This window comes from Rutilus rutilus (assembly GCF_951802725.1).
Source record: "Rutilus rutilus genome assembly, chromosome: 3".
NCBI lineage: Eukaryota > Metazoa > Chordata > Actinopteri > Cypriniformes > Leuciscidae > Rutilus > Rutilus rutilus.
The window spans coordinates 27,327,231-27,348,089 of record NC_140211.1 but is presented as its reverse complement, the minus strand read 5'-3'; the positions used below and the strand labels follow the sequence as shown (position 1 = coordinate 27,348,089).

General features: G+C 38.8%; 1 protein-coding gene across 6 annotated transcripts in view; it reads left to right on the top strand.

Annotated features, from left to right (window-relative positions):
- Nucleotides 1–20,543, top strand: part of phf21aa (PHD finger protein 21Aa) — a 28,193-nt gene extending 7,650 nt beyond the window's left edge. The window contains exons 3-17 of one of the 6 annotated variants that reach the window (XR_014626749.1): nucleotides 60–149; nucleotides 294–326; nucleotides 443–508; nucleotides 2,678–2,821; nucleotides 3,662–3,907; nucleotides 4,188–4,271; nucleotides 5,576–5,833; nucleotides 6,721–6,879; nucleotides 6,975–7,026; nucleotides 7,117–7,196; nucleotides 7,288–7,345; nucleotides 12,277–12,559; nucleotides 13,866–13,941; nucleotides 16,481–16,584; nucleotides 17,066–19,789. Coding sequence is in view for 4 of the 6 variants with exons in the window: in XM_084404375.1 (XP_084260501.1) it covers nucleotides 60–149; nucleotides 294–326; nucleotides 443–508; nucleotides 2,678–2,821; nucleotides 3,662–3,907; nucleotides 4,188–4,271; nucleotides 5,576–5,833; nucleotides 6,721–6,879; nucleotides 6,975–7,026; nucleotides 7,117–7,196; nucleotides 7,288–7,345; nucleotides 12,277–12,299; nucleotides 13,866–13,941; nucleotides 16,481–16,584; nucleotides 17,066–17,650 (2,058 nt within the window). In the remaining 2 variants the exon portion in view is untranslated. Of the gene's footprint in view, nucleotides 1–59; nucleotides 150–293; nucleotides 327–442; nucleotides 509–2,677; nucleotides 2,822–3,661; nucleotides 3,908–4,187; nucleotides 4,272–5,575; nucleotides 5,834–6,720; nucleotides 6,880–6,974; nucleotides 7,027–7,116; nucleotides 7,197–7,287; nucleotides 7,346–12,276; nucleotides 12,560–13,865; nucleotides 13,942–16,480; nucleotides 16,585–17,065 lie in introns of all 6 variants that reach the window. The other 5 variants (XM_084404375.1, XR_014626748.1, XM_084404376.1 and 2 more) reach the window with 5 other exon arrangements.
- The last annotated feature ends 316 nt before the right edge of the window (nucleotides 20,544–20,859 follow it).

Sequence of the window (20,859 nt, the reverse complement as noted above, 5' to 3'; positions counted from 1 at the left end):
TTTTATAATAACATCTCAGTTAATGAAGGAATATCTGCTCTCTTCCTTTTATTCGCCAGGCAGCTGTGTTGGGTTTTGGGAAGAAGAGATCGATTATGGAACTACAAAATTTACAAGAAGCACTCAAAGTGGAAATCCAGATCCATCAGGTATCCCCACCGCCCTCCCCACACACCATGGACTGAGTGTGTAATTGTTGCAGCTGCAGTACACTCGTCGTCCTCTAGAGGTCACTGCATCGGCATGTGTCACCCACTCCTGAGAGTGCTAAAACTTTCTTCTCTTTCTTGCAGAAACTCGTGAGCCAGATGAAGCAAGATCCACAGGTGCGTCTCCCTCACTGAACATGTCCCTCACTTACGTTACTGTTTGATCGATACGCTCTCATATACCGGCCACTGGACTAGTGTATTAGGGAGGAGTGTGTGTGTTCTTTGTACAGAATGCAGATCTGAAGCTGCAGCTCCGTGACCTGCAGGCCAAGATCACATCGCTGAGTGAGCGGCAGGTGAGAGCTGCTCTCTGAGAGAACACCTGCTGCCATATCAGTGTTCTCCACGAACGTACACATGTCTTGATCAGTTCAGTTACTTGGGGTCTGAAAGTCTTTACCTCCTTGTGTGTCCCGAGAAAATGAGGCGATCTTGTTTGGTTACATCATGGCATTGTTTTGTGTTGTATTGTGCTGAACATTTGTGGTGTGATTTGTGCATTGTGGTTTTGTGTTGCCAAATGAACTATTTGCCAACACACAAACATGCGCAAATCTATTCTCCCCCTTTTCTTTGACATTTCTGTTACTGATGATTAATGTCTGGGGATGATTACGTGGCGTACTGTTGTTCGATTGTGCAAACTGTACAGAACCCCAAGTTCTGTGGAGGAGATGGAGAAAGATGTGTTGTAGATTGCTGGCAGTGGCAGCAGAGATTAATTTTAATTAGCATCTTAAAGCCTTTTAAAGTAACAGAATAAAGCAGCTGCCACCAACAGGGGGAAAAACACACCTGAGATCATCTCTCCTTCTGCAGAGAAAAGGGAATAAGTCAACCCTCTCAGAGCTTCAGAGATGTATCAGCCTGCTGCACTATTTAATAAAGTGTGCTGCCTTCCTCGCTTAAACATATTCGGTGTCCGGTGGAATTCTTCCAGATCTAGGAGTATGTGAGTCTAACAGATGGTGGAGGAAGCCTGTTAAAGCTATAATCAGTGAGAGGACTGTGCTGGGGGGTTGTGTTCATATTCATTAATGTAACTGTCACTCTGTCTTAACTGGTTACAGAATCAACACATACTCGGCTGAACACAAACAAGCTGTATTGCACATTTGTAGCCTGCATTAAGTAAAGCCTTAATGCAGTAAACTTTCGATATCTTCCTCCTTCTGTCTTCTCTTTATGATTGTTATGGATCCATACTCTTTTAATGTTGCTTTGTGACGTAGTCATGTCTATGTGTATGTGTGTGTGCACATTTTTTGATGCTGAACTGTAACACAAACAGTGAATGGCTTCAAATGAATTGCATTGAGAGTACTCGAGGAATGATCACGTCATTTAGAATCACATTCTGTTTTTTCACTGTAATTTCTCATTTGCACAGTTATAACCGAGCTCAATAAGTGTGCAAGTATGTTTCTTTATTATCAGCTAGAACTTTTATTTTTCATTCCTCTACGTTTACTTAAGACTTCCATTTCTTTCCTGTTCATCATCATGTAAGTTACTAAAGAACCTGCCACACGTCACTAAAGCGTTTTTATTTTAAAATTGTGCCTAAGAGTGTTTTGAGTTGTTGTGCAAATGTAGGCGTGTTCTTATAAATGCTAATGATCTAGTTTTCCTTATGTGGGAAGGGAACTCTTATAAAAGAGAAAAAAGATTTGATGTATCAAGTTTAAACATGAACATTTCACCCTTTAAAGGTCAATTGTGTCACTGGCAGCATCACATGGAGTATAATTAATGGTGTTTCTTAACAAGTCTGCTATCTGTCATCGTTTAGACTCTTAAAAGGATAGGTTAGCCAAAAAAAAATGATTCAAAACATTCCTTAACCTGTGGCTAACTTTCAGTTGCAGAATACAATTTATTTTAAAGAATGTTTCAACAGTTTTTGTTCATACAATAAAAGTCAATAAGTCCATGAAACTGGAAGTATTAGAAGTATATAGAAGGAAGTATTTCAACAGAAAAAAACACAGTCAAAAAAAAAAGAAAAAAAAGAAGATCCTTATATAAAAACAGAAAATGTTTGTAAAAGGATACCTTTATAATGGGTATAATAATATATGAATCTATAATACTTCTGTCCTTAATTATTTGAAGAAGCAAATGTGATGACAGTCCTTTCAGCTGTATACTGGACATGGCTCGCTAATTTATTACTGCTAAATGTTTCATGCTGTTATGCCATAATCCGGTTTCTTAAAACACTTAAGATGTTTTTGAAGGTAGATTACTGTTGGCCCCCTGGCTGAGAGAAAAAGAGACAAAGGGAGAGTGAAGTTCAGTTGTAGAGATTCCATGTTCTCACTTGCTGTCAGTGCAAACGGGCCAAAATCCAACATGACAACAGCAGGCAAAAAGAGAGCATGAGTGTTAGAGACTTCATTGCAGGTACGAGTGACAGAACACACAAAAAATGAACAGGCACTTGTTCTCTCTTTCTCCCTCAGAAAAAGGTTGTGGAGCAGTTAAGGAGAGATCTACTGGTGAAACAGGAAGATATGAAGCTGCAGACGCTGCAAGCCGATGGGCAAACGTCTACCTTGCTCATCACACAGACGCCTCTGTCTGCTGCCAGCCTCACAACTCCACAGGTACCCACACAACACACAGGAAACTGCTTCAAGGGACTTCTTTAAAGACAAAGCCTTGTCTTTGCTGAACATTTAAAGGATTAGTTCACCAAAAACTAGAAACATGCTTTTCCATGTCAAAAACATTTGACTTAAAGTGGCAAAATTGCAACAACAAAAAACACCCTAAAAGTGTCATAAAAATTGTCCATGTAGAAATATAATTCTGAAATTTGTAGTATTGCGTTAGGCTAATCATTGAGGCTTTCAGGGCACAAATGCAGCATAAAAGTGGTCCATGTAAAGTTACTCCTGAGTCCATAGTATTGCTTTGTGTCTGGAACAGGCTGAAAGTTTCATTTTGTTATCCACTTGACATCTGCCCTAGCTCTCTTTGGCATATTCGTAAAAGTTCATGAGAAGTAGATTCTATGAATCAGTTCTTTTTATGTCGGTGATCTGAATGATTTATTCTTGAGAGACTCAATAGCTACTAGGGGTGTAATGATTGAAGTTTTTTTATGGTTAGGTTCATATTGCGGTTTTGGGGTCATGGTTTCAGTGCAGTTTGGTTTGAGGGCAGGGGATGGGGGATTGCCGACTGGGTTTTTGGAGGAGACTAAATATTTATTTGGTATTTGCCAAAATAAGCTCTGACATGTGTCACTTTCTTTTTAGATATGTCATCATGGCAAAAGTGACATTTATACTCTCAGTAGCTCCAGTGACATTATCACAGTGGCATTTTTCATTATAAGGAGATGAGTGGCATATCATTAGGTTCAGTAAGAAGAACTTGCCTATAAAAGAAAAGAAAAAAAGATCATGTTTCCAACGGTGTATGTGTTTGTGACCCTGTAGAGCTCTGTGCCCCCTGTCATTGCTTCAAAGACTCTACCTCTGGTACTGAGAGCTGCCACCCCCTCCTCACCTATCATCATGACACCAGCACCAACTATCACCGTGGTGACAACCCTTGGCAACGCACTCCTTGCAGGCCCTCCCAGCTCAGATCCTCAAAAATCCCCAGTAAACTTCCAGCCGGTCATCCAACCGACCAATCAGGGAGCAGAGCCAGTACGAGTCATATCCAATAGCACCATTGTTGTAAGTATTTCTCAAAGCTGTTTTGAGTCTCTTGTTACAGAACAAGAAGAGTTTTGTTTTCTTATTCCCTCTTGTTTTGCAAACTGCATATGAGGTGGGAAGAAATTTCAGGCTGTCTGATTTAGAATTTAGAACCCGAGAGCTCAGGGTTGGTTCTTTAGATTTTAGACACAATTATTCTATTACATTTGTGGCTTAAATGGTTAAAGTTATTTGTTGTAGGATGTATGTTGGACAGGTAAGTTAAGTAAGGGTGTCTAAATGGGCGGTCTTGTCACAGGTGCAAGCTGCTTCCCAAACAATCAAAGTCCCTCAGTTTGTCCCACCAACCAGACAGACAACTCGACCAGCCACTCTACCGCAGGTTTGTTTCCATAGAAACCCTTCACACCCTAATGCCTGGCTGGGCTAGTGAAACACAGTGTTAGTGTGCATCTATATGTCTTATTATTTTTTTACTGCAGGTGTTACTTTTCTGTGTGATTGTTTTCTTCTTGCCCCATCTTGTTTTCTTGCTCTGGATTTAATTTCTGTGTGCTTGCGTAGTCGTGACATTTGCAATTCCTGCTTTGGCTGTTGCTTTTGACCCTACAGTAAAGTGATCATTATCCCTGATTTCTCTCCGGCAGTATTCTCTTCTATTGTCTGTGGTATATGTTGTGTGTGTGCATATATGCTAGGGTTGGTTGGTATAACCAAAATCACATAGCGGTATACACTACCATTCAAATGTTTTGGGTTGGTAAGATAAAAGTCTCTTATGCTCACCGAGACTTATATATTTGATCAAAAATACAGTAAAAACAGTAATTATCGTCAAATATTATTCGTTTCAAATAGCTGTTTTCTATTTGAGTGTATTTTAAAATATAATTTATTCCTGTGATGGCAAAGCTGAAGTTTCATCATTCATTCCAGTCTTCAGTGTCACATGATCCATGAAATATTTCTAATGTACTGATTTGGCGCTCATTTTTTTTTTTTTTTTTTTTATATATATATCTTTTTTTTTTATATCAGTGTTGAAAATAGTTGTGCTGGTTTCATATTTTTTGTGGGAAAGAAAAGCATTTATTTGAAATATAAATATTTTGTGACATTATAAATGTCTTTACTGTCGCTTTTGATCATTTGAATGTGTTCTTGCTGAATAAAACTATTAACTTCATTCAAAAACATCTTACTGACCCCAAACTTTTGGTAGTGTATATCATAATGTATTTGTTTAGCTGAAAAAGATATATCAATTCAGCAAATTCCATCCTTTACAAATGAAAGGTTTGCATTTAATTTACTTTCTCTTTATTTTATTTTTTATTCAGAACTTGATGGATGAAACCCAGGAGATAAGGTTATGCATAATAAATAATGAAACATTATTTTATTGTGACTAATTATATTATACAATAATAGTCAATAAGTAGACAACTTTTATTTGCATTGGAGTGGAGCTGGTGTTAGTGGTGTTGTGGAATAGTAGGGAACATAATTGTTTTTTGTTGTATACTAGAGTCTAAATGTGAAAGTCTGCTGCTGTTAAACCACTGAGTTGGGCATCACTTTTGTGATAGTCTTTTTTTCTTCACTTCTTGGGTCCACCATTTATTTCTCCATTTATTCCACAAATAATTGTCTTTTTTTTTTCTTTTCTTTTCTGTGTGTGAGCAGGTCAGGCCAAAACCCCCAGCATCTTTGTCTCCAGCTGCTGGTCAGATCTCTGTGCAAACCTTGCAGTCACCGGTGTTACTGAGCACTGCCCTCCCTTCCTCTGGTCACGTCCAGCAGATGCGTATCCTCAATGGCCTGCCCTGCCCCAACAGCTCTAACAACACAAGCATCCTGATCTCCCCATCTACACACATGCAGCCGTCTGTGCAGACACGCGCACAGCAGTTACCTCACAACAGACCAAGCTCTGACAACACGGTGAGGGAAATAAACACTTTATGTATTTAAGTTTACTCTAAAACATTAATTACATGGAAAGTTTCTTTTAGGAAAGTCCGTTCAATTAGCCATATTGGTCCATCTCCTTCTAATACTGTCTATGTTGCACTATCGTTCAAAGGTTTATTTCAAAAGTCAATAGGAAAGACAAATGACTATTTATATTTCAAAGAAATGCAGTTCTTTTTAAATTTATATTCATCGTCACGGTTTCCACTGTTTTGTTTCCACAAACATATCAACTGTTTTCAACATAGATAATGATAAGTGAAAAAGTGAAAGTGACGTGAAGTCCAAGTATGGTAACCCATACTCAGAATTTGTCCTCTGCATTTAACCCGTCCAAGTTAGTGCACACACATTAGGAGTAGTGAACACACACACTCTGCAAACTGTGATACACACCTAAAGCAGTGGGCAGCCTTTATGCTCTGGCGCCCAGGGAGCGATTGGGGGTTAGGTGCCTTGCTCAAGGGCACCTCAGTCATCAAACCAGCAACCTTTGGGTTACCAGTCAGACTCACTAACCAATAAGCCCATGACTGAAATGTTTCTTGAAAGCACCAAATCAACATATTAGAATGATTTCTGAATGATTATGTGACTCTGAAGACTGGAGTAATGGCTGCGGAAAATTCAGCTTTGCATCTCAGAAATAAATTACGTTTTAAAATATATTGCAATAGAAAACAATTATTGTGTGCTGTAATAATATTTCACAATATTACTGTTTTACTGTGTTTTTGATCAAATAAATGCAGCCTTTGGTGAGCATAAGAGACTTCTTTCAAAAAACGAAAAATCTAACCGACCACAAACTTTTGAATGGTAGTGCATGTATTAATACATGTTTGTTTCTTCTTCAGATACCCGCAGTAGAATATGCGACAGAGCCAAAGACTTCATTGCTCATCTCTCCAGACACGCCTACACACACTTCTCCTCCACTGTCCTTACATACACCATCTTCACCTGCTCCCACCAACACACACACTCCTTCCTCCAAACATCAGGAGAGCCCTCTGGTAAAGTACTTTTATGTTTATAATGAAGATAATGATGAGTATGGTGATGTAAATTATGATCATTACTGAGATAATGACACGCATTCTTTCCACAGAAACTGGCCTTCATGTTGTCTCTGGGACTGGTCACGCGCGACTATTTAGAAGGTCAGGAGAATGAAATGTGTCTGTTTGTGTGCATGTTTGTTTGTGTGCATGAATGAATGTGTATTGACCTTTCCCACTTTGTTTGTGTAGAGATTCAGAGCAGGCGTCAGGAGCGTAAGAGACGTACAACAGCAAATCCAATATATAGCGGAGCCATGTTTGAACCAGAGGTAACAAACATACACATGCATTAAACGAGCAGTTCAATGCAAACAGATTGGAGATATCTGATGGAATGAACCATGCTTTTGTGTGTTTCAGCGGAAAAAAAGCTCAGTGTCGTATCTGAGTTCCATAAACCAGTCCAGCAGGAAGAGAGGTGAGTTCAGCCAATCACACTTTCTCTCTGTGCCTATATTAAATACTCTTGTGTGGCTTATTGAGGAGAAGTGTGTGATTGCTTTTTTAAAGGGTTTTAAATTCTGTTAGTAATTACTCACCCTCATGTTGTTCCAACCCTGTAAGACTTTCGTTCATCTTCGGAACACAAATTAAGATATTTTTGATGAAATCTGAGAGCTGTCTCACTCCTCCATAGGCTTCTATGTTATTGAAACTTGCCGGCCCAGAAATTTAGTAAAGATGAAAAAAACATCTGGACAAGATATACAGCTATGGAATAATTAATTAATAATTGGAAAAAAAATCCCGTTATGTGCTGACACTTTGAAAACAAAACCAAAGGTTCAGAAACCATAATATAAAAGTGTGGTGATGCTTTTTGCCGCCTTCCCCGGCATCATCGTTATGAAGCAACAGGAGTAAACAGCTGCTGCTTTAATGATGCAGATTCGCAGTTCGGACCCAAATAATATAATGTGTGCAGGGGGAGGGGGGAGGAGAGCAATCAAACTCGGGTTCAGACTAGAAAATCGAACCAAGTGTGAAAGAACCTTTAAAGTGTAATGTTGTTTGTTTTGTTTTTTTTAATAACCTACTTTGTATTGTTACAATGTCTGTACTAGTATATGTAAATTAACTGTTTACTTGTTTTCTGTGTTACCTGGTCTGAGAAATTCACATTTATTTGTCAGCAAAACTTTTGACATCTCCAGAGCTTTTGTGAAAACTACAGATTATACTTACACACTTTTGTATCCCCGCCCTCCGACTGTTGGGTCGACAGAGGTTTTAAGGGTTGGTTTATCACTGAAAATAGTATCATACTTTATCTACTTGTTAAACAGCATTATGGTAAAAATGGAACACTATGGAAACAGCTTCTTTTGTTTTAACCCGTTGCTTCAGGAGGTTGGGCGGACCTGACAGACTTGCAGTTTGTTCGTTTCTTTCTGTTTTTCCCCTCTGTTTGACCTTAAAGGAATAGTTCACTTAAAAATGAAAATTCTGTCATCATTTACTCACCCTCAAGTTGTTTCAAACCTGTATGCAATTCTTTCTTCTGCTGAACACAAAAGAATATATTATGAAGAATGTCAGTAACCAAACAGTTGATGTACCACACTGACTTCCATAGTATATATTTTTTTTCCTACTATGGAAGTTAATGTGGTACATCAACTGTTTGGTTATAGACATTCTTCAAAATATCTTCCTTTGTGTTCAGCAGAAGAAAAAAATTCATACAGGTTTGAAACAACTTGAGGGTGAATAAATGATGATTTTTAAGTGAACTATTCCTTTAAACACTGTGTTCGTGGCCACCCAGTTTAACATGTTGACTACAAACACAGAAGTTTCCATATTTACGATCCTTTGCAGCCTTTAGTCACTGTCTACAACACGCTGGATCCTTCACTGGAAACTGAAAGTAACTCGCTCCGATAAACTTTTACTCTTTGAATTCTTGCATCCGGGAACTATACAAGTTGACAGCATTATAACTAAAAGTTTGCTAAGAAGTATTTACTTCTAAAGCAAGGCACTATTTGACTCTGGTAAGCATATCCATAGCAGACAGCAACATGCCCAATGCATTATTGGCATTGAAATCACCCAGAACACCCTAGCAAGCACATAGAGAAAACACAAAAAAAACATTTAGAAGGCCTTAGCAACTGCATTACATTAGCATTTTCTTCAGAATGTTCAGGTTGAAAACTAAATGTAAACGAGCTTTTCACAACACTGGTTAGATATTATCCATATCTGTGGAATGTGACTTAACATCCACTGTTAATTGTCTAATTTTATTGCGGTAAAAATCTGTAGCCAGTCATTATTCAGTGCTTTAAGCCCTTTTTCTACACCTCTCATCCTGAACTGATCCACTCTTCTTTACTCCCATCAGTCAGTCTCTCTCGGTCTCACACAAGCACACATTCAGCAGTAATGACTGTTTGATTATGTAATGTGCTTACAGGCACTCTGCTGTGGAGTGGCCCTGGAGTGTATGTGTGAGGCAGGAAGAAATGACCCTGCAGTGTGTTAAGTGGGATAATGACTGTCTTCAGGCTGCTGTAAAAGTGTATACATTAGTAAAAGACTCAGACAATGTTCTCAGCCTACTTTATAGGTTTACAATTAGGCAAGCTGTGCACATCTTAAAGGTGTGACAATACCGCATCATTAGTGTACCATTAGAACTTGTATTGGAAAGATTGGAGTACAAAAACACAACATTACAGTTTGCCAGAGATTTTTTTTGATACTTTGATATGACCAATATTTTGATTGCTCTTCAAAGCTCACCCAAAACAGCTTTCACTGTTGCAAATTAAAGGAATAGTTCACTCAGAAATTTAGTGTTATCATTTACTCACCCCTTACTCGCCTGTTCCAAACCTGTATGACTTTCTTCTGTGGAACACGATAGAAGATATTTTAAAGATTTTTTCAATTCTTATTGTTATAATGGAAAGTCCTCAGGGTCCTGAACAGCATTGGACCCCATTGACTTGTATAGAAAATTGTATGGACAAAAAAAACACTGTGACATTTTAGATGTCAGTTTAGATGTTCCTTGAGGCAAATATCTGTCAGAAAGTGCAGTAGGTGAGTATTCAAGTGATTGAGGACAGAATCAGAATAACTTGTAGTAAAGCCAAAATTATGCTTAAAAAAAAAAAAAAAAGACTGTCATATAAAAAGTGTAGGCTATATATTTGGTTGAAAGGTAGTTAAAAGCCTCATTCTCGTGTGTGTGTTCATTGAGGAGCTAAAGAAGCTATTTTTGTTTTTGGATATCTTAAATTGATATTGAACACATTTGGGACCAAGGCTCCAGCCATATATTGTTTAGTTGAATATAACTCTTGACGTGCGTGTGTGTGTGTGTGTGTGTGTGTGTGTGTGTATTACACCCATGCTAAAGTTGACTAAAAAGAGGAATAAAAAAAATCATATTTTGGAAATTGAACTTAATGCCTTAATTTAAAAAATTAGGAAAAATCCAACCTTTAAGGACACCAATTTTCTTTGTGAATGAATAATGTATCGTAAATAAATAAATGTTCTTCCTTAAAGGGGTGGTTCAGGATTTTCAACATCGGACCTCATTTTCAAGTGAGCCTGTTTGTCATTCATCAGTGGAGACCGTTTTCAAAAAAATTCATCCAGTCCTTACTTTTGGATAGTTCGCTGGTGCTAGGCTAGCGCGAGTCAACGGTAGATGCGTTAGCCTGCCATTAAAAACAGTTTTACCCACTCCACAGTACATCAAAAGCAAATCAATTATAACGCCAGACTACCGATATAAATGTCTGTTGAGAGAATAATGTTAGAAATCAAACTACCCTTTCATCGCATTGCAATAGTTATACTTTGTTCCCTGTGTTTATTAGCACAGTCTACAGCAGCGGCGGAGTGATATTAAGTTACCTAGGCAACCGAGACTCCTACTAGCTAGCTAGACGTCCCGACTGTAGTGCGCTTCTTTTCTGTGTTTACTTTTCGGCGCAGTACTAACCGGAGCAAAGTAAAATTCCGCCACTGCTGAGAAACTAGTTCCTGTAAATGTAATGCGATCATTGAGATGCAAGTGTAGTTTGAATTCTAACATTATTCTCTCAACAGACATTTACATCGATAGTCTGGCGTTATATAATTTATTTGCTTTTGGTGTACTGTGGAGTGGGTAAAACTGTTTTTAATGGCAGGCTAACGCATCTACCGTTGACTCGCGCTAGCCTAGCACCAGCGAACTATCCAAAAGTAAGGACTGGATGAATTTTTTTGAAAACTGTCTCCACTGATGAATGACAAACAGGCTCACTTGAAAATGAGGTCCGATGTTGAAAATCCTGAACCACCCCTTTAAAATACATGGTGCATAAGTTAGTACACCCCTATGTTAAATTCCCATAGAGGCAGGCAGATTTTTGGTTTTATTTCAGTTAGCCTAAAAGCTAGTTCAAATCAAACTAGCTATTAGGCTAACTGAAATAAAACCATGCCAATCTCTAGGTATGGTGAAGGCTATGTGATGATGTGGGGCTATTTTATTTCCAAAGGCCAAGGGAACTTTATCAGGATGCATAGTATCCTGGATCCATGAAGTAACTGGCCTTTAAAAATAAAAATCTGCCTGCCTCTATGGGAATTTAACATAGGGGTGTACTCACTTATGCACCATGTATTTTAAGGAAGAACATTTATTTATTTACGATACATTATTCATTCACAAAGAAAATTGGTGTCCTTAAAGGTTGGATTTTTCCTAATTTTTTAAATTAAGGCATTAAGTTCAATTTCCAAAATATGATTTTTTATTCCTCTTTTTAGTCAACTTTAGCATGGGTGTCTAAACTTATGCATTGCACTGTGTATATATATATATATATATATATATATATATATATATATATATATATATATATATATATATATATATATATATATATATATATATATGTATATGTATATGTGTGTGTGTGTGTGTGTATGTGTAATGTCATGGTACTATTAGTTCTTGTTGATAAAAGACATGAATACTTGCTCTGTTAATGTCCATTGCACACATAAATGTGCATAATCTGTTGATTTATGATGTTGAATATGGCTCGTCTTAACATTTGACAGCATCTGTGTTAGCTGTAGATGAAAATAAGCTTCTTGATGCCTGGATAAGCTTCTTTAAATCGTTACCCTCTGATCCTTCTTTGTTATTGGCATTTCTTATCCCCATCTGCCTAAATGTAATGCCTTCTGCCTTTATCAGCTGATTTGAGGCCAGCTTTTGCAGAATGTGTTGTTACCCAGCATGCAATGCTTCCTTTTGTAATCTAACGATGCTCTCTCCCTCCCAACCACCATCACACCACCCCCACCTGCTCCTTCCTGCTACCCTAGCCAATGAGGACAGCTTGTCAGAGGTATGCTACACCAATGTTTTGTCTTCCTTTTCTTTTCTTTTCTTTTTGTGTTTTGTTTGTCCTTTGTTTCATCTCACCCAGGTCGCCTTTCTAAAAACTGCAGTATTGTGGAGTGGGGGCCCCTCCCCCCAACCACCAGCAGCCATCATTCTACCTTCCCAGACCTACAGCGGCCCACCGCGGGCAGCCCATTCTCCCCTGCCCTCTCACTCACCCTTCCATCACATTCACCCTCACCCAGCCCCAGCTCAGCAGGGGATGTAAGTAGCTGTGATAGTCCACTACAGTTACTGAGACACAATTCAGACTTCCCTATCCCAGTGTTCACCGTGCTCACCAGGGACATCTAGTGGTAGCGGAGGTGAATTAAGAGTCTCCGGTAACTGAGAAACATTTATATTAGAGATTCATTGCCATTCACTCTCGTTCTCATAATTCATTTCATTTATTTTTTTGTCCCATGCCATGACGTGTTTTACTTTTGTCAGTGATCTTACAAAGCAGACAGTCTTTATAGAGGTAACGTAATGGGTTACTCTTGCAGGTTATATTCTTTCAATCTAGAAACTTTTAATATGAATGGCTATGTCGTTTCTATGCAAAATCTAATAAAATAGAGGCAAAGAGGCAGGTGTTTAACCTGGACCCACCAAAAATGTTTTTTTTTAACTCTTGTCATGTCAGTCATCGGAAATGACCCATTTGATTCATCCACCTGGATGAGAAACGCTTTAGTTTAATTTTAGTTACATTTTGTTTTACTGAGTGACCGGCGTAACACATATATATTATGGGACTGCAGTCACTATAGTACTCAATAGGACATTCAGAGAATAGTAGAAGGAAGGGTTTCGAGTGCTAGATGCAGCGCAATGGTCAGATGTTCGTCTAGTTCATGTTTATATAGAAAAACAATTAAAAGCAGCAGAACTTACTGTAAACAGCTCCGACAGAGCTTTATGATTGGCCCAAAGCAAACTTCTTATGTCAGCGCGTTCTAACCTTGTATGTTCTCATACCGGTAATCTTCATTATTTGTTTGCTGGTATTGTTACAACTTCTCATAAAGGAAAAAGTGCCAGAAAAGGTCCTGTTCACACATGATCTCCTGATGGTAATTTACCAGTAGAAGCTGTATGTGTGAAAGGGGCTAATAAGTATCAGGTTTTGATTAATGAGTCAGTATTTGGCAGCTGATGTCATGAGATGGAGTGGGAAGCGTCTCATATGTGATACTTGCTCACATATAAATCATCTGGGCTTCATAAGGGCATGCATATCTGCCTGAAACACCACAGTTCTGCTGCTCAGGACCCCTGATTTGATGCAGGGCTACAAAAACTTAGTAATATTCACTCTAAGGACACCGAAAACCAGAAATTTGCGTCAAGACTGCTCAACTTTGTAAGTTTAGGTAGCCTCATGTCTTGCCACCTCATTTGTTTTCTCTACTATGCATTCATTTCCACATTCATTTTAAATGTTCATGTTTTTGCGTGCATCACTTTGAATGCAGACTGTTAACAGTTGTGTATTTCAGTACCATTCAGTACATGTTTTCTTTAGATTCTGCAGAAGGAAGATGCCATTGAGTGGCCTGGGACTCTTGCTATTGTCCATTCCTACATCTCCTATAAAGCAGGTGAGAAGTTTCACATACAACTGATGATACCTAGAACAGTCAACCTGCAATGACACAGAATGTGATGTAAGATTTCTTAAAAATGTCTTGAGGTAGGAGTTTCTTTTTATGAGTCTGTTATGAAATGTACCAGTAAATCTCTGATCTTTGGAAAAGCTGTCCTAGAACTATAGAATAGCAGCAACCACTTACTTTTTCTGCAGCTTTGGTACTGGCAATATTTTTCCATTTATTTTCTTTATTCTTCAAGTCATGAACAAAACCAAACAGCTCTGAAATGAATTACATTACAAACTTCGATTTTTGACCAGTTTTATTTGCAGTGAACACCATTGTTCAGACGGTCATGAACATTCACATTCTGTCAGACACATTAACTACCATTAATTCAAATTAAAATGTTTATCTCACAAAACATAAAATGAACACAGAATATTTGTCTCTGAGTGAACAGGCCTTTAGGGTGCAATTTAAAATAAGGCTAAAGTAAATAAGTCTTGATCCCCCAGAAGCACGTCAAAAACGTTATAGAATGTAGGCCTCTTGTATTATGAAGTTTTACTTCCAAAATTACAATATAAAATCAGTCAGAGCTATAGAAATGTATCTTCATTTTTAGATGTTGCTGAAATTGGTCATATCATTGACATTACCTGTGCAGTTGAAGTAAATATGTAAATGCTAGATATGTTATAATTTATAAATAAAAGGCCATTTTCTATTTGTGATTTTAGTCCTGACCTGAATGCTCTGTTTGAAGGGGCGTGTCTGCTGTGAGACTTCAGCATAAACGCCCTCTGCTATGATTGGCTAACATCTTTGCATATGAAATAAGCATTACATGTTGAACTCTCTCAAAAATTTTACTACGTTTTACTATGACAGTTGTCAATATTAACTAATCGTGAAAAGTTTTGATTATATCATTATATTTAGATCTACTCCCGTCTCATTAAATGTTGCAGCGATTAACGTTGTAGTAGATGACCGACAGTCTGAGTGCATGAATGCAGTGATCTTGTCATTGCAACTCTATTTCTGCACTCTCACGAATGCTTTCATCATAACTTATAGTGTAAACACAATGTAAATGAGTGATTCATTGTGCAGTGTAGACAGTGTCATTGATTAACTGGAGTTTTGGGGAGAGTCCAGAACTCAGTCACTGATAAACTCGTGCTGTGAATGATACGTATATCACACAGATAACCACAGATAATGTGAGATGTGCAAAAACGCGCCTTTTTGTGTGTGTCCCTTTAAATGCAAATGAACTGATACATCTGGCCCACTTTCAAGAAGAGGGCGGAGCTTCAAGACCTCGTTCTTCAGTGGCAGGACATCTCATCTCACAGAATGAAAATGTCAGAACAGAAACTTGTACTAGCAGTGTTCAGTTCGGGCAATAATGCCTATAGAGCCAAAGAATATATGCTGCATGGAGATAGAACAGGTATAGTTTAGTTTAATTACGGTTATAACATATGTCATCTTGCTTTTATCCACTATTAGTACAAGCCTGTTGTAGCGGACCCCGTCCAAATGATGGCCACAAATTTACTGATGAGTTTTATGAAGTTTATTTTTCTTCACACAAAAGATGAAGCATTTGTTTTAGTCCTGAAAATTACCGTAAGAGCTGAGTAAAACAGGACAAGAAGTGCGCATTAAAGTCTTACCAACAAACACAACAGTTGGTACGGATTCATCCTCTAGTAACAACTTTTTGGCAAAGCCTGCTTTGTACGGACCCTCGTTCACAAAGCAGTCTGATTTAAAACGATTCACGCACACATAAACACATTGGGGTAGATTGGGGGGCGCATTCCCTTCAAAAACAAAAGTAATCCACTGCGTCTTCAGTAGCTCAGATGTTGGGAGTAAATGACGACTGCTATGTTCATTCTTGCATCCAACAACAAAACACCTCAATCGCTTTAGAAGACATTCTTGTCTACAGCTGCTCTGGCGTCTAAACAATGGAGGTCTGTGTACATCTCACTCAGGGCGGGTCTATGCTAATACGGCAGTGTCAGTCAACAGTCGTGGGCGGGGCCTGTGCAAAAGGACGTCACATTGCCCCGAATCTGAAAACGGCTTGTTCTGACACTGCTTATGATTTATGGGGATAAAAAAAAAAAAGCACTGGTGGATTTTTATCATTATAGGGTGGTTTGTACACACACTGCCAACACACATTTACTGTATTTTCAAACACCATGTAAAAGTGAATTTTGCATAATAGGTGCCCTTTAAAATAATGTAGAATCATTAAGAATTAACATGATCTGATCAAGAGCATATTTATAAATTAACATTATACCAAAATGGACAAATGTGTGAAAAGGATATCTCTGACCTGCTCCCTGACCCCCTGAAGATCACTGTGTCGCTCCACAATCATGGTTGGTCTGTCTTGCAAAGTTTCTACAGAATTGTTTTTTTTTAAATCCTGTGGGGGAAATGAATGGGATTTTTACTTCCAGAACCCGACTTGTGCTTTCTGTTGAGATTTACTCATACACTTATTTCCCCACAGCTAAAGAGGGAGAGAAAGATCGCCTGAAGACATGGAGCACAGAGCTGCGGCAGGAGAGAGAGACACTAGAAGACCAAGTCGGACAGCTCAGCAACTCTATAACGGTGAGAGAATCCTTAAGTTCATATCATCCACTTTTCTTCTGCGCGATGAGTCATACCACTGAAATTACAAATCTAAATGTGATGTTAATTCATCCCGTACCTCCATAAATGATGTTTTATTAACAAGGTTTGGGAGGAGCAGGTGCAGATAATTAACCCAATCAGCACAAGTGGAGATCAATCAGTAATCAACTCAGGACAAGATAAATAACAGCAGAACCCGCCTCTGTTCCTTGACAGTTTATCAGCATCCCACCTCCACCCCATCTCCTCACTTTAAGTTCCATCTACTCTTACCAACGGGGGGAGTACTCTGGGTTCGGGCAGAAATTTCGAGCTCGGAGCCCTCCACCCGGACAGCACGCCAAATACGCATAACCTTTACCGTAATAATTATATGTAGATGTGAACTCATGACCTATATAATGATGAGATTTTGGTCGTACGAGTCAGCAGCACTGTGTCCTCTCTCCCTTCACAGAGATGTATGGACAGCAAGAACAGCGTACTGGCCCAGCAGAGAGAGATGGAGGCTTCGCTTGAGAAGATGAAAGGGCTGGTGCGTCTGATCAGAGGGATCCAGTTGTCTCCCTTCATCTGCCCTGGGGTCATGGCTAACGGAGAAATGTCCCACAATGGAGCTTCCAAAGCCAGCAGCTCCAGTGCGGTCACCACAGACACAAACAACAACACAAATATCGCAACAAGCTCCTCAGAAGCTATGATTATAATTAGCCCCCTCACAAACACAAGCGATACCTTAAACCAGATCGCCACTAATAATAACGTCGAGGCTGAGAGCGCAAAGAGCGATGAGGGCAGTGAGGAGAGCGCACAAATCATCAGCACGTCCAGAATCAGGAGCGAACCCACAAATACAAACGCCGCAGCTTTCAGCAATAACAGCAGTAACCAGGCAGTTCTGAGTACCAACGGAACCATGCCCACCGGGGAGGAGAGTACAAAAAAACATAAAAACAATAACAACAGTGACCTCAGCGTCATCCCACAGGGCCTCCTCGGCCCGATCGTACCCCTTACAGAAGTGACAGAGGGGGTAAAATAGCATTGACCACCCCGCAGCAGTTGGGGCCCAAAGCGTGCCAGTTAACAGTGTTGTTGTTTTGTGTTGTTGTTTCATCTCTTGTATCTATGAGGGAAAGAAAATCCATAGTGCCATTTACTACATGCAGGAAGGAGGTTCCTAAAGTACCAGCAATGTGTATGCTAACGTATGCACACCGAAAAGATTTCTACAAAGAATAATGATATAGAAAAGAGTAATAAAATTTAAAGATATCACACCATTGTGTGCCTGATACAGTTGCCATAGCACCTCTGAGTGGGAAAGCTTCTGAAGGCTGGATCGGGTAAAGGTCTCGTCCTGCTAGATGAGTAGTGCAGCTTCCTATCAGGTCCTGTAGCTCTGATCTAAGACATAAGATATGACGCGTCGAGGAGTTTAGTATCCGTTTTGTCTGTGAAACGCAGCCGAGGTGCAGTTGTTTCGTCTAGTTTTCTGTTGTAAAAACAGGTTCTTTATCACACTGACAGAAATACAGGTCTTCCAGGTGTTCTGCTGGAGGTTTAACTATTATCATTTGCATTTGTCTACTTTGTGGTGTTTTTAAAAACCCGAAAACAACATTTCTGTAAATAAGTTTTGCTATTTTTACACATGACCTTATTTATAATTTTCTTCTTTCGTACAAAAATATTCTGTAGTTCTGTTCTGCCAAATAACCGATGCCACAGGGAACTGTTCTTTTATGTTACTCTGAACATTAAATAGATATTTAAGAGTAGTAGAGTAGTATTTGTAGTGTCAGTCCTGAAGTGTCTGTGAGGTAAATTCTGACCATGCCTTATCTACTGACCAGATGTGATTTACTGAGTGCGCAGTTCAGGCGCAGTCACAGAAGGGAATGATTTGAGACTTCTCTCACGTCACTCTCACTCCATTTCCACATTCAGAAGACTTTTTAGTTGTTGTTGTTTTTTTTTACCCAGACTGTAGCAGGGGTCTCATGCCTTGTCCAACGACTTACGAGGAATCACGCAGTCAGAAATATCCCGTAAAACCGGTGTGCCAGTAACGTTATGCTTATGGGCCAATTTAAGGGCTTCTGTTCTGTATCGTTTTAACACGCATGGTGTCACTTTACTTGGTGATAACACTGTTCTGTAAACCTGTCCAAAAGCACAACACAGCAGGCGTACGTCATACGTGCCTAGCGCAACTACTTAACCATTGTCTCCTAGGGGCTGTTCTGTTAACGCTTTACTTTCGTTACATTTTGCATTTCTCCAACGCTCTCTCACCGCTGTATATTTCACAGTGTGTGACTGCACATGAACAAGCACAGACAAACACTTGTAACACCTGAGATACAGCCGCGGTAGCTCGAACACTGTATCATGTGCCAAGATGACACTTCCATAGTGTTTTTAAAAAGCACAAGAAATAATCCAGAGAAGCAGTGGTGTCGAACACACAAGGGGTGCGTCGCTTTTGATAAAAGACAGAAATATCTACAGTGTTTATATCTTCATTTCAGGTTTGTGAGTGTTTTCAATGCTGAACATGCAGCTCTGGCCTGCAGTAGCCTCTGTGTATTGGTTGCCTTAAGTTCTATAGACTATGTTAGGCTGTTTCATAGTAGTGTTATGACTTGTCTGTGTCTTAGTCAGTTGTCAGCAAAACGAGTGTTTTTTTCCCCTTTTCCGTAACAGAACCTACTTTGTCATACAGTGTGTGATCATTCTGGTTGTGTTAGTGAGGACAGTGCCTGCGCTGCCTGTAGTGAATCTGAACTCTACACATAAGAACTCTCAAGTGCTTATGTCTTTTAACAATACACAAAATTAATTGCTGGTGTGTTCGTTCACGTTTTTATGAAAATACTTTACTTTTAGTTAAAACGATTCCATTACAGTCTGATGATCTGGATATCTGTCGTTCATTTTCTAGAGGATACTAGTGCTGAAAACTACTCTTACCATCTCTTTCTACGGCAGAAATAGGAAGAGTGGTATGCGGTTCCGAATTCAGCAAATGTTTCAACAGTCACAGAAGTATTCACACATTTTGTCTGATGAAAGTTAAGAAGTATTTCATCATAATTGCGAAAATTCCAAAGTACCATGCAGAGAAGCTGCGTTCTGTTTGGTGGTTTAATGGTATGTCAGGTTTCTCGGTGCATTTAAAAAAGAAATAAAAGGGAAAAAAAGCCCTTACATAAATGCTCATCAGATGTGACATTTGCAAATGTCATCTCCTTGTCTTTAGGGACAAGAATCCTGAGGCCAGATGTGGCTAGTAGGACTGACAGAGCTTCTGTGACAGATGTTCTGATGAGATGGATGGGAATCTACTGTGTCTCCACATTCATGTTCCTTAAACATAAGAATTGGGTATTGTGTCCTGAAGTGTGTGAAATCTGATTTCCTCAGATATTATAGTGTTTACCGAGAGCTCAGGCTTTTGTTCATGTTTTCAACACGCATAGTAATGCTTACGAAGAGTCACATTCTTACACCTCATGCTGTTACCTCATTCAGGTTGATGAAACCCTCAAGTAAAATCAAGGATAGATTATTGCAACGTGAAAGTATCAGTGCTTAATCTAATGTCCTTTACTATAAATTAAAAACACAATTTACATCAATTTGTTGTATAAAATTGTCTAGATTATTTCATAATGGTTTTTGAAAGGGATGTGTATTGCTCTTTTGTTTCATTTTTTTAGTTTTCTAACATTTTTGTATGTTTTGTTTCTTAATCTTGTGTGTTGCCTGATGTCTGTTTACCTTTTCTCATAGAATTCAAGTCCATGTGTAAGTTATTTGAATATATAACTTCATGAATTCTTTCTGTTGAGGAGGCTGGTTATTACTGGAGCATTTGATCAATTTGTATTTATTTATTTTTACCATTTTTGCTAAATAAAATTGTAAATTAAATAGTCTGTTTTTCTCTCTAGATGCGTTTTACATTGAAGCAACAAATGGATATTTTAACACTTATACTAATACACATTTAAAGAATACAACCACAATAAATTATACAAAGATCAGCCATACTGTAACCCATTTTGGAAACATTGTTCTCCACAGACATGAATTGTGCACGCTGCCAGAATATAGAAAGTCTAAAAACAGCTGCCTAAAATGGAAAATATCATATAATTGGTTCTGTTCCCTCATGACATTTCAATCTCATAGAGGCACATAAGAATGAAATTGGATCAAAACAGCATCAAAATACCAGGTCAC